The sequence below is a fragment of the Phalaenopsis equestris genome, unplaced genomic scaffold (genome assembly GCF_001263595.1).
Source record: "Phalaenopsis equestris unplaced genomic scaffold, ASM126359v1 Scaffold000877, whole genome shotgun sequence".
NCBI lineage: Eukaryota > Viridiplantae > Streptophyta > Magnoliopsida > Asparagales > Orchidaceae > Phalaenopsis > Phalaenopsis equestris.
In genome coordinates this window covers 805282-818472 of record NW_018165317.1, presented here as the reverse complement: position 1 = coordinate 818472, position 13191 = coordinate 805282, and the positions used below count along the sequence as shown (strand labels likewise).

The 13191-nt window shown below is 32.2% G+C and overlaps 1 protein-coding gene across 2 annotated transcripts in view; it reads left to right on the top strand.

Annotated features, from left to right (window-relative positions):
- Positions 1–13191, top strand: part of LOC110032046 (pentatricopeptide repeat-containing protein At5g02830, chloroplastic) — a 47532-nt gene that overhangs the window by 17111 nt on the left and 17230 nt on the right. Inside the window, exons 3-7 of one of the 2 annotated variants that reach the window (XM_020735557.1) lie at positions 2518–2722; positions 5153–5260; positions 6146–6310; positions 6675–6987; positions 7311–7495. In XM_020735557.1, coding sequence (XP_020591216.1) covers positions 2518–2722; positions 5153–5260; positions 6146–6310; positions 6675–6987; positions 7311–7495 — 976 coding nt within the window. Of the gene's footprint in view, positions 1–2517; positions 2723–5152; positions 5261–6145; positions 6311–6674; positions 6988–7304; positions 7496–13191 lie in introns of both variants that reach the window. The other variant, XM_020735556.1, reaches the window with a different exon arrangement.

Below are 13191 nucleotides of genomic sequence, written 5' to 3'. Positions count from 1 at the left end.
GTGTATAATTGTGGGGGGTAAGAAATCTGATAATGTTTAGTTAGTTGACATGTTTCACATTTGAAATTAGAAGAATTTTTATTAATTAACATCAATAGATACAATTGTTTTAGATGCTGAAAATTAGGATGACTCAATCGACATGGTAACTACATAGTAGGACATTCATTGGACTGAGATAAACTGCAACTACTGGATGGAGTGTCGTCGTTCTCCTTGCTTTTTTGTTGAAATAAGTGGAGCCCGCCTATCCGCTTAGCAGTTGTTAAAACAACAGACCATTTACCAGCAATAGAACTCTAGGACCCGCCAGCAATTTTAACAGTATCATTCCTTAAGCTAGGATAGTATGTTGAGAAGAATTGAGAGCTTCCAGTCATGTGATCCGTTGCACTTGAATCAATGCTCCATGGATTAGAAGGGTCAAAAGAAGTGGGTGTCATAGGATTGATACCTTAACAAACGTGGGAGGTCGACTGGCTGGAAGAGAGTTGACTGGATCCAAATAACTTGATTAAGTGCTCCATTTGGCTCTTAAGAGAATTTGAAGATTCCAAATTGTTCTGGGTAGAGGTCGGCTGTACTGTGTTGAATTTAGAAGCTGCAGCGAAACCCTTGGTAGCGGAAGATTTGGTTGAAGGTTTAGATCCAAGTTTCTCGTGAAGTTTCCAACATTTATCACAAGTATGATTGGGTTTGTGACAGTAGTGAAAGTGGGGTGACCAGCTCGAGGTTGAGCATCATTCGAAACCATGGCGGATTCTTTGACAACTGGGGTGGACGTAGCAAGCACGACAAGTCTCCGACTTTCTTCGCGCCGAATCTCAGTGAAAGCAACGCCAGTAGAAGAAAAGGATCTCGACCAAGGATACCCCGAGATTTCATCAAGTTTTTTGTTAAGGCCTGCTAAACATTGGAACATGCGGTTAGTTTTGACAATTTTCTGGAAAAGAGATAGGTCTACCGGAGATTCCCAAGTGTAGTCATAATACATGTCACATTCCATCCATAATGAAACTAAATCATTGTAGTACCGGGTCACAGTCCTCTATCCTTGTTTTGCTTCACATATTTTCTTAGATACCTCATAGAGTTGGCTGAAATTCTTACATTTGAGTAGGTATCACAGACCGCCGTCCAGAGAGCACTAGCATAAGGAAGGAACATATATGATCTAAGAATAGAAGCCTTCATGGAGTTGATCAACCACGATATGACTATGAAATTCTCCACTTCCCATGCTACATCTGTTTGGTCAGTCTTTGGTGGTTCAAGAATCACACTAGTGAGATGACTGAATTTCCCCATTCTTTGATGAACAAGGATACAGATTGGGACCATTGGAGAAAGTTAATGCCATTTAATTTATGAGTTGTAATAAAAAAATTCATGTTGTTTTTCTGTCATCCTGTCTGCAGAGGAACGAAGGTTGGAATTGATCCTCTTGTGGAATTAAGAACATTTTCTGATGATGGCTCAGTGCTGGTGGAATCTACCGTGACTCTGATTGAGCCAAATGTGATGTTATGCTGTCGTGACATCGTACAGTTCTAGCTTCTTGGAGGAATTTTGCTAGTATATGAGTTGGAAAGCTGATTTGATTGGAATAGAAGCCACAAAACTCTACTACAATTTTTCTTCAACTCTTCAAACTTGCAACCTATAATTGATTAGATTTCTGTTACAGGAACAACAGGAAGAGCTGGATTTGCCTTTGATCTGCAGGAGATTGCTTCACGGGATGGAAGACAACTACACGAGATATTCATATTGCTAAGGTTCCACAGGTGGTATACGAGGGGGTGACAGATTTCTGTTTATGGAAGCGGCTCGGAGAAGAACTGACAAGGTAAGAATTATGAAATAGGTAGTATTTTTGCCATGCAGGAGAACCGACAGGGTAAAAATTACGAAATATGTAGGCGAAGGAACGGCTTTAGGGAAAAAATCAGAAATAAATCAGGTAGGGAAAAATTGCGGGAAGAGCCGACAGTTAGTGTTATATCCTTGGCTCAGATACCATGTTAGAATAGAATCCAAGATGTTTTCTTTTTTATGCAAGGAGGGGTATAAATAACCATTACACGATCTACTAGTAAGAAAATAAATAAAACAGAATAAAGAGAAAAATGAAAGTAAATAAGAGCAAATCAAAGCAATTAATATAGAATACTGAATGTTAATATTTTAATATTCTAATAATATCACATCAAAAATACTACTAGTTTAACTTTTAAAAATTGAATACACCTTCTCATGCATGTGTAAGGTGGCATATATGTAAAAATTGAAGTCTAGGTGTTAATATATGTAAATACATAACTATTGAGTGGTATGTATGTAAACCTACCAAAGTTTTTTGAGGCATTGGAGGGAGCTTTGTGCATTGATTATACTTTTTAACTATGCTAATGCAATTGTCTTGATAAACTTTTGCGTGTACAATTTACTCTTAGTAGGATTTTGTTAACTGAAAAATTTATTATATCAATACTCACCAGTGCATTAATTTTGCAGGTATGCTCGCCTTTTCCCGCAATTTCGACTTCTGGTATGCCGGATCATACAAGAATTTGGTAAGAAGAAGGATCAATTTTCTGCTAGGAGAACTTATAAGGCATTCAGCAAAGAATTGGACAGCGCTGATATGCATGTATGCCGAAGTTTAATTGATGTATATGGTCTTTGTGGTGCCTTTTTAAAGACGAGGCAAATGTTTGAGGTACTTTTCTCCGTTTACTATATATTTCTTTTTTAATTTTGCAAACCATGTCATACATGCTATTTCATTGGAGCATCCATTTTCTGCTGGTAAATCTTCTCATCAGTATGCTGTTAGGTATAGTCTGCTTCTATATTTTTGAATCCATTACTTCTGCTACTTAGGTTATTGGGAGAACTAGCTTCTAAGGGAACCTTCCATTAGGGTTGTACCATTTAGATAGGAAATGGACAAATTGGTTCTCATCTCTAGAAATATTTTCAATTTTGAATAATTCAAACTTCTCTATTTGTGCTTTGACGATCATGAGATACTTTGCCATTATCTCCTTCCAGGTTTCATACTTAGTTAACTTTTAACTACGAGTCAGAGCGCACCAGTAGATATTTTACATTTATTTCTTGAACAAACTTTTGTCCTACAATCAAATTCTCATGCTCAGCTTGATTATTAGTTATGCCAAAGTCAATTTGTATAGAATGATAATGAGAAAATCCGATCGGGCTCCAGAGTACGACTCCGAGTTCAGCCCCTCCACAACTAGTAGTTACATCAACATAGAGCGTCCACAACGACTCTTTATGTGTGTAGTAGTAGTGTCAAATCTAGCATGCGGGTTGGTTTTGGGTTTGACCCAAAATTGATTTGACCCGAATGTTAAGCGAGTCATAAAGTCAAACCCAAACGTGACCCACCTTCAATCTGCAAATCCAAACATAATCCGTATAGCTCGTTAACATAAGGCATAACAACTATTCAAGTTGATTTCCTGTCAAAATCGGCTCAATTTAGCTTCAATCTTAGTTCAATTTTGGGTTAGCAAATTGATTTTGAATCAATTTCATGTTAGTGGATTGGTTCAGGTCAACTTTAGGTTGGTGGGCTAACCCGAACCCTACTAAAAAAAATAAACCCGAACTGACACAAATTATTTGGGTCAACCTGAACATGGATTTTTGGAGTCGAATTCGGGTCGAGTTAGCTTGTTGGGTAAAATTTTGACACTCCTACTTGTTGGTCGTTAGGCTCGAGGAAGTCAGCTAGAAAATTTGTTACTACTTGTGGCTTGATTATCATTGAAGATGTACAAGGAGAGTTTGGCTTTGCTGAGTTTGGCCACCCATTTCAGAAGACAGCCTTAATGTTATAGTTTAGCAAGTAAAGATTTTAAGGGATGATCCATCCTCACTTGTATGGCATACCTCTGAAAATACTGGTGAAGCCTTTATACTTGAGTTTGCCACCTTTTAAATTTTTGTTGATATAGTACACTGAAAATTATTTCCATGCCTTTCTTGATGTGGTGTCGAACTGATTGCTTCTGCTCTGCCTTTAAGGTATAACGAGTTTTTGCCGAAATTTGGAATTTACAACTATGGTGGGGACGACAAGAAATTCTTAAGTTGCATGAAAGCCTCTTCACACTACTCTATCCAAGTGAAACATTTTACTCTTCTTATGACATCAAAGAAAATTATGCATTTGTCATCGGTTTTGGAAATAAAGTGACTTAAACACGCAATTTGACTGGTATTGTCTATAGTTCTCTAACATTGCAGGGCGACAACATGTCCCGAAATGCTTTCATTTTCTTTGAATTAGCTTTGATACCTTATAGAATAAGAAGATAGCCGAAAAAGTTCTGTCCTCACCCTAACTGTACATTTAAGCAGATTTATCTTCATATTATATTTTCTTGGTGTTTCAAAAATATCTTAAGGCTTTATATTTATTGTTCTAATAACTTAGTTTTAACTATGACATCATCAACTTAAATTTCAAAATTTTTCCCCTTTTTATTGTTTAAAAATGACATATATCATATGCTAATAATTAACACTAATATTTTTAAGACCAATGGGCATTACATTATAGCAATACACTATATTTGGTAATTACATGTTCTTTTCAACGTACGCCAGATGCAACTTGATTTGATGATAGCTAAATAAAATGTCCAGAAAACTCATGATCAAGTAGCCGGCTATAGAGTAGACATTGAGGGAACCACCGTGATCATGATCGGTTGATAACATGGTCTGAGCAAGAACTTCAAAATCAAAAGCATAATTGATAGTGAAATTTTAGGGGGCAAAAACAGAAAGGAAGATTTACATGCATACCACTTAATTTTTATGTATTTAGATATCTAACTCCTAAACTTCAATTTTTACATATATGCCACCTTACCTATGAATGGAAATGTGTATTTCACTTTTTGAAAGTTAAAATTGTGATATTTTTGATGTGATATGAAAGATTTGGGTGGTATAATTTTAAAAAGTAGAGTTTAGGTGTTAGATTTGTAAATACATAGGAATTGGGTGGTTTGTATGTAAATGATCCTTGAAGTTGTGATGTTATACATCTAATGATTTCACTTATTCGACATCTCTTATTTCCTTCAAATCTTTAATTTCTGATGTGCAGGGGTTGCTTGCGAGAAATATAATCCCAAATATATTCTTCTTCAACAGTCTCATGAATGTGAACTCCCATGATTTGAGCTACGCAATAAACGTCTACAACCATATGCAAGTACTGCGTTCTCCTCAATTTTCTGTCATGTCCTCTTCTTGAATGAATTTTGTCAGTATACGAGTGTTTGGAACCTGAATCAACCACGTTCTGAACCCTAAGGGTTTGTTTGTGATTAATTTTGTTTCTTATTTTTTGTTTTTGTTTTTGCTTTTATTTTAAAAATGGGGCATTTACATGCATACCACCCAATTCTTTCGTATTTACATATCTAATATCTAAACTTTGATTTTTACACTTAAACCACCCAAATATTTCACATCCCATAAAAAGTACCACTATTTAAACTTTTAACAAGTGAAATGCACATTTTCATATACAGGCATGGTGACATAAAAGTAAAAATTGAAGTTTAGGTGCTAGCTACGTAAATATGTAGGAATTGAGTGGCATGCTTGTAAAACTTCCTTTAAAAATATGTTTCTTTAGTTCATTTTTTGCCTGTTTTTATTTTTTATTTTAAAAAATAAATAAATTTATTGTTAAAACATTCAAAACGTCTAAAACTTATTTTGAGTGTTTTTAAAAACAACAAATTATGATATGGTATACCAAATAGGTTTAAAAAAATTCAAAACAAAAATCAAAAGTGATCCCACAATTTCACTATCGATTCTTTCAGACTTATTTTTAAAATATTCAAAATAGCTAAAATTTATTTTGAGTGTTTTTAAAAGCAACTAATTTTGTTATAGTATACAAAACATGTTTTAAAAAAATAAAAATCAAAATCAAAAGTGATCCCAAACAAGCTCTAGCCTTTAAGTTACCGTAAAAATTTTCGCTATGGATTCTTCTGTAAGAAAAACTTAGTTCTATTCTCTTTACCTAGCATGGCCTTTTTATGCATAAATTTAGGCTAACTAATTTACAGTATTCATCCAGATTTTGGGTGTCACAGCTGATATAACGTCATATAATATACTTCTGAAGGCATGTCATAATGCCAAAAGAGTTGATTTAGCAGAGAAGATCTATAAAGAAGCTAAGCAAGTAGCATCAGAGGGAGCCTTAAAATTGGACATTATTACATATAGTACCATGATGAAGGTTTGAATCAATGTCTAATTATTCATTTTAGTTTATATTTTGTCTTTTAGCCCCCTCTAATCGTTAGTGGTTGGCTATATTTTGTGATTCATTTCATTTTTGGGGCCTTTACATACATGGCACACAATTTTTATGTATTTACATATCTCATACCTAAACCTTCACATTTACACAAATAACATTTAAACTTTTCCTATCACATAAAAAATAGCACTATTATAATTTTTTAGAAATAACATGCATTTTTTCCTGCATAAGTTTAAAGCACCTTAGTGCTTGTATATAAGTATGAAAGTTTTGGTGTGAGATATGTAAATACATATAATTGTATCCTACGTATGTAAATTTCCCTTCATTTTTTCAGGTTTTTGCTGATACAAAAATGTTGGAAATGGCTTTTAAAATTAAAGATGAAATTATTATGGCTGGTATACGTGTAAATGTCGTTACTTGGTCAACATTAATCAGTGCATGTGCCAGTGCTACTCTTGTCGAAGAGGCTGTTATGATGTTTGAGGAAATGCTTGGGGCTGGTTGCGAACCAAATGCATATTGTTACAACAGTGTTCTTTATGCTTGTGTTGAATCATGCCAGTATGATCGGGCTTTTCGATTTTTCGATACTTGGAAAGAGACCGGATTTGAAGTTATCAATTTTGACCAGGGAAATAAACAAGGTTCGTCTACCAGTCCTTGCCTAATTTTGAGTATGTTTGTATGCTAATTGAGTAAAGTGCCAAAATAGTTCCCTGACTGTTTACATGGGGCCATTTTAGTCCCAGACTTCATAAAAATGTCAATTTAGTTCCCAAAATTTTTAAATTAGGGCTGAAATAGTTCTCTGTGGTGATTTTATAGCTCATATTAAAAAACTTGGGAAACTAAATTGACACTTTATAGATTTTGGGACTAAAATTACCCCCGACAAAAAGTTCAAGGACTTTTTTTAACACTTTTCTCAATGCTATTTCTATAACATGCAACATTTGATTAGTTGCAGTGATTGCTTTCAGACCAACGGTTGCTACTTTTAATATTTTAATGAAAGCCTGCGGAACGAATCATTTTCGTGCTAAAGCGTTGATCAGTGAAATGAATGTAATGGGCCTATCTCCTAACCACATAAGCTGGTCTGTTCTAATTGATATTTATGGAAGCGCTTATGATATGAAGGGAGTCATGAAGGTTGTTTTTTGCTCTTGTAATGTTACTTTATACCCATTCATGAATCTTGTTTTCATCTGAATATCACATGCTAGTCTTAATTGGTTATATAATATTTTGGAAGATATGCATACATATCAATCAATTACTATGCATGCACATGTATAACAGCTAAACTTTAATTTTTACATACATGCCACTTTCCCTATTCATAAAAAGGTGAATTACTCTTTTAAAAAGTTAAAATTGTGGTATTTTTGATGTGATATGAAAGATTTGGGTGTCATGAATATAAAAAGCAAATTTTATATGTTAGATAGTTTAATATATAAAAATGGAGTGGTATGTATGTGAATGCCCTTTTTTGGGCAAATTTTTTTTTTCTGCACTTGTTCTTTTCTAGTTCCTTTATAGCGCAGAATGTTGGGCTATATAAGAGAAGCATAAGACTAAGTTGTGTTGCTGAGATGAGAATGCTTAGGTGGATGAGTGACTTTACACTTAGAGACAAAATGTGAAACGAATATATACGTGAATGGGTAAATCTGAAAAGACATTTACACTTAGGTGGATGTTGTGGTGTAGCTCCAGTGACAAACAAGATTAAAGAAAGTCTTCTTAGATGATTTGGTCATATTAAACATTAACCATATGATGATTCAATTGGGAGAGTAGATGTTTTAGATTCCCATTTTATACAAAAGGTAGAGGTAAATCTGAAAAGACATGGGCATGCTATATAAAAATGGTCTTAACTTATTAGAATTAAATTAAAATATGACACTCAATTGGACAATGGAGAAAAAAGGATCCATATAGCCGACCCTACTTAGTGGGATAAAGGTTTGTTGTGTTGCTTTTTTCTACTCCTTGATGCTTCATGGGCCATTACAACCACATCTTTTTTGTGAAATCCCTCCTTGCATGTTTTGAACTAGTTATAATTTAGTCTATTTCTTCTGCGATTGCATTTAATTTTATAATTTTGGTTCTATATGTGTTTGTTTAGACTCTCTTTTAAATGTCTTCTTAGTGAACTTATCCTATAGCTCCCTAAAGTATCTATAACTTTTGTTTTCTTTTCTTAATAAAAGAAATGCAAAGAAAATAGGGAAATTTACATACATGCCACACTATTTTTATGTATATACATATCTAACACCTAAAGTTTGATATTTACATTTATAACACTTTGTGGATTTTTGGAGGAGAAAAAAGAATTATTCCTCTTCACTTTCATTTGAAACTATTACAAGATAAATAGAGGGACATGACTCCCACATTAGAAAAATCATAAATCAATCATAAAATCTCATGATAAAAAAAACAAGAATTATAACATACCAATAATACAAAGTTGTAGTAAAAGAAAATAATAAAAGATGCTAAAAATAAAACTTCCTAAATAATTTCAACACCCTCCCTCAAGTTGGAGCATAGTTATCTATTATGCCCAACTAGCTTATAAGGAGCTCAAAATTAGGCCTGAACAATCATTTGGTGAAGATATCCATTATTTGGAGCAATAAGGATGAATGACATGCAAATAGCTCCTCAATCAATTTTCTCTTTTATAAAGTGTCTGTCAATCTACGCTTGCTTTGTGCGATCATGTTGCATTGAATTCTCTGCAATGCTTATGACAGCTTTATTGTCACAGTATAAATTTATTGCATATCTATTAGAATCATGTCTCTTAAAAAATTCTCTTCAGCTATAACATCTCACATACTCTATTAGTCATTGCTTGAACTTTTGCTTCAACATTGCTTTTTACCACCACATTTTATTTCTTACTTCACCATGTAAACATGATTTTCCCAGACATAAGTGTAGTGTTCGGAAGTTGATCTCTCATCAACAACTTAGCTTGCCCAATCCGCATCAGTGTATGCCTCTATTTTCTGTTGTGTGATTTTTTGTAAGAGTAAACTCTTACTCGATGTACTTTAGGTATCTAAGAATCCTGTATACTATTTCAAAGAGTTTCTCAGAGGGAGAATGCATTAATTAATTTACCAAACTTATAATAAAGGCGATGTCTAAATGTGTATGCGATAAGTATATTAACTTTTCCACCAACTTTTGATATCAGACTGTATTTACTGGGTTACCTTTCTTTTCGTCTCCCAACTTTTGATTGGGATCAATTGAAGTTTCTGCAGGCCTAGAATCACTCATTATAGTTTTCTTTAGGAGGACAAGAACATACATCCTTTGGGATACAATAATCCATTTTTTTGATCTTTCAACCTCTATGTTAAGGAAATGCCTTAAAGATCCAAAGTTCTTTTTCTCAAAAACTGATAAGAGGGAAGTCTTCAATTGGATAATTTCATCTACGTCATCTCCGATGAGAATTATATCGTCTACAGATACGATCAATATGATTATCTTCCCATTCTTTGAATGCCTAATGAACATTGTATGATTTCATTGTCTTTGAGCATACCCTTGACCTTTAAGAATTATTATAACATATCAAACCATGCTCTCGATGACTGTTTCAACTCGTGCAAGAATTTTGTTAGTTTACATATCTTTGTGCCAAACTTCTCATTAAATCCCAAAGATGCATCCATATACCCCATCATAGATTAAGAGAAAATCCCTCCTAGCTATTTCTTTTTACCCCATCATAGATGGTTGTTATTGAACTATACTTTTGGTTGGAAATTGAAACTATGTGATTTAATTCACATACGATCTTTACAATACTTAGTTTTTTTTAGCCTTCGGGTAAATCTATATTCTTGGCATACAATAATATAAATTATTATTTAGTTATGATGTCAATTTTGATAATACACTTTTAAATCACAAAATTATCAAGTTATTCATTTATATTTACCAATAGATTAGCAAATTCTATAATATTATATACATGTAGGTATGTAAGCATGTATGCATATTTGTGTAATTTTTTTATGAGAAATTTGCAAGCATACTACATAATTCTTATGTATTTCACATTAAAATTGCTATGACAGTTTGCGCTTTTGTATCCACTTTTAGAGATACATCTTGTTAGATTTAGCATTTCAAATGATATGTTAAACAACATGCTTGTACTCTTAGGTGAGTATTTCATTTTACAAATAGTGTTACAAATTATTTATTTATTTATTTATCGATATACATATAAAATCACATTAAAAATAAATAATATTGGTTGCATTAATTAAAACTCTTTAAATAACATTAATTCTCTTGCTCATTTTTTTAAATTTATAATAACAACGCCATGACTTATAGAAAATGAGATATTAAGAAAATGAGATTCTGATTGTTGAATAACAAATTGTTAATGAAGTTGATTGTTTTAATTTGAATGATAATAATATTAGTGCGAGAAATGAAGTTATTCATGAGATCGTTGACAATGATGAAAAAGATTCTAATCCTGAAAATCCAATTGAAAATAAAAATTCTTAAATTTGAGAGAAGTTTATAGAGATCACTCTTCCTGATGGTCAAAAGAAGTGAGAATTTTGTCATTGTAAAAAAAAAAACATGTTACAGAAAATGCCAGTGCAACTACAAAATTCAGCAAATATTTGGATCGATGTGCTCTTAAGATTCATGCAATAATAAAATAAAAAAAATTACAATTCTAACCCAAAGAAAATTGGGGTTCATTAGAAACAAGTCAAATGAGACTAAATTTGATAATTTTTAAGTATAGTTATTGAAAAGTACGATTGATGATAACACTTTATTTATTAATTAATGAAAAATAATTTTCAATTTTGAAGGAATTCAGATTCAATGTAGTGTTGAAATCTATATAGCCATTTTTTTTAAATATTTATTAATGACTGTTTGCACTGATGTTATGTCAGTATATGAGAAAAAGAAAAAAAAAACTGAAGAATGCATTGAAAAGTATTAATCGAATAAGCGTTACTATAAATTTGTGGAAATCGAACGATCAAAAGATATCATATACAGTTGTTACTGCACATTATGTTGATTCAAGTTGGAGATTGCAAAAGCGTGTTTTTAGATTTTTACATATACCTCATCCACATACAACTAAAATTATTGATGTTTTTTATAAATCACTTAGTGATCGAGGTCTTAAAAATAAAGTCATATTCTTAAAAATAAACTATATCAACAGATAATGTTTTAAGTAATGATCAAGCCATAAAGTTATTGAATGATAGCTTACAGGTTAGAAAGAAATATTCTTTGAAGAAAAGTTATTTCACGTGCGTTGTTGTGCACATATGTTGAATTTAATGGTGAAAGATGAGATTAAGTGTATAGAATATGTGGTTGAGAAAATTTGTGAAACTGTTAATTTTATGAATGCTTCAGAGGTAAGATTAAATTGCATATATTATTCAATAATTTCAGTTGTCCACTGGAAATTTATTATAGATTATCCAACCCGCTGAATTTCTATATGTAACATGTTAATTGTTATCATTTAGCTAAGAGAAGTTTTTTTTCATATAATGGAACAAAGACTACATATCACTATTGCCTTACAGAAGAAAAATGAATTAACATCGAAACTGTTTGTGATATTTTGGGATATTTTAATGAGTCTGCTAATATTATTTTTGACACAAAATATCCAACATCTAATTTAACCGGTGAATTCATCTCAGCCACTGTACATCTTGTTGGAAGTATTCTGAGTTATATTTTTGTTACTGTTTGCATGATTTACCCCTGATATTTCACCTCTTAATGTATCATGTACACCTTAAACTTCTAAATCAATATATAAAACATATTTCTCATATAACTCAAATGATAAACCAAACACATATGAAATATTTCGAATGTTCTTATCCCCTCCATAGATCATTGAGGAAATAAACTCAATAACAAGTTTCATTCTTGGGTCCATGCAACACCAAAAATCATCAAAAGATTACATTCATCTCAGTATTTATCAAACTTGTCTTTCATTCTTCTAGTCGTATCCATAATAAAATGATCTGAAGACCTTCATCTAACACTTTCTTTATCGAACAAATTTGAGAGAGAAATAAATTAGATGATTACTTTATGTCAGAAGTAATATTTGTAGCCTCAAACCCTAAAATATCACAAACCTTTTCATGTCAACCCATTCTTCTTCTATAGGGCAATTTTCATATCTAATCTCTTTACTGTATGAAAAAAAGTCTCTCTTAGTTGACTGACAATAATTAACATGTTATTTGTAGTAGTATTCCAACGGGTTGGATAATCGATAGTAAGCTTCTTGATGAACAATTACAATTGTTGAACAATATCTACAAATTTCATCAATCTTGCCTCTTAAACACTCATAAAACTAACAATTTCACGAATTTTCTCAACCTTATATTCTATTTTCTTAATCATATTCTTCACTATTAAATTCAATATATATCAACAATTTCAGTAGCTACATGTGGAGGAGGCAGATTTAAAAATCTACGAACACACTTTTATAATGTCTAATTTGAGTCAATATAATGTGCAATGACTATCATATATGATATTCTTTGATTTTTATAAATCTGTAGTTAAACTTGCTCTATTAATATTTTTTAGTGTATTCTTTAATTTTCTTTTATGTTTATTATATAATGCTATTACATCAGTGTGGGCAGTTATTCTTGAATATATCAAAAAAATATGACGACATAGATTTCAAAACTACATTGAATCTGAATTCCTTCACAATTGAAAGTTATTTTTCATTAATCAGTATCTAAAGTGATATCTTCTCT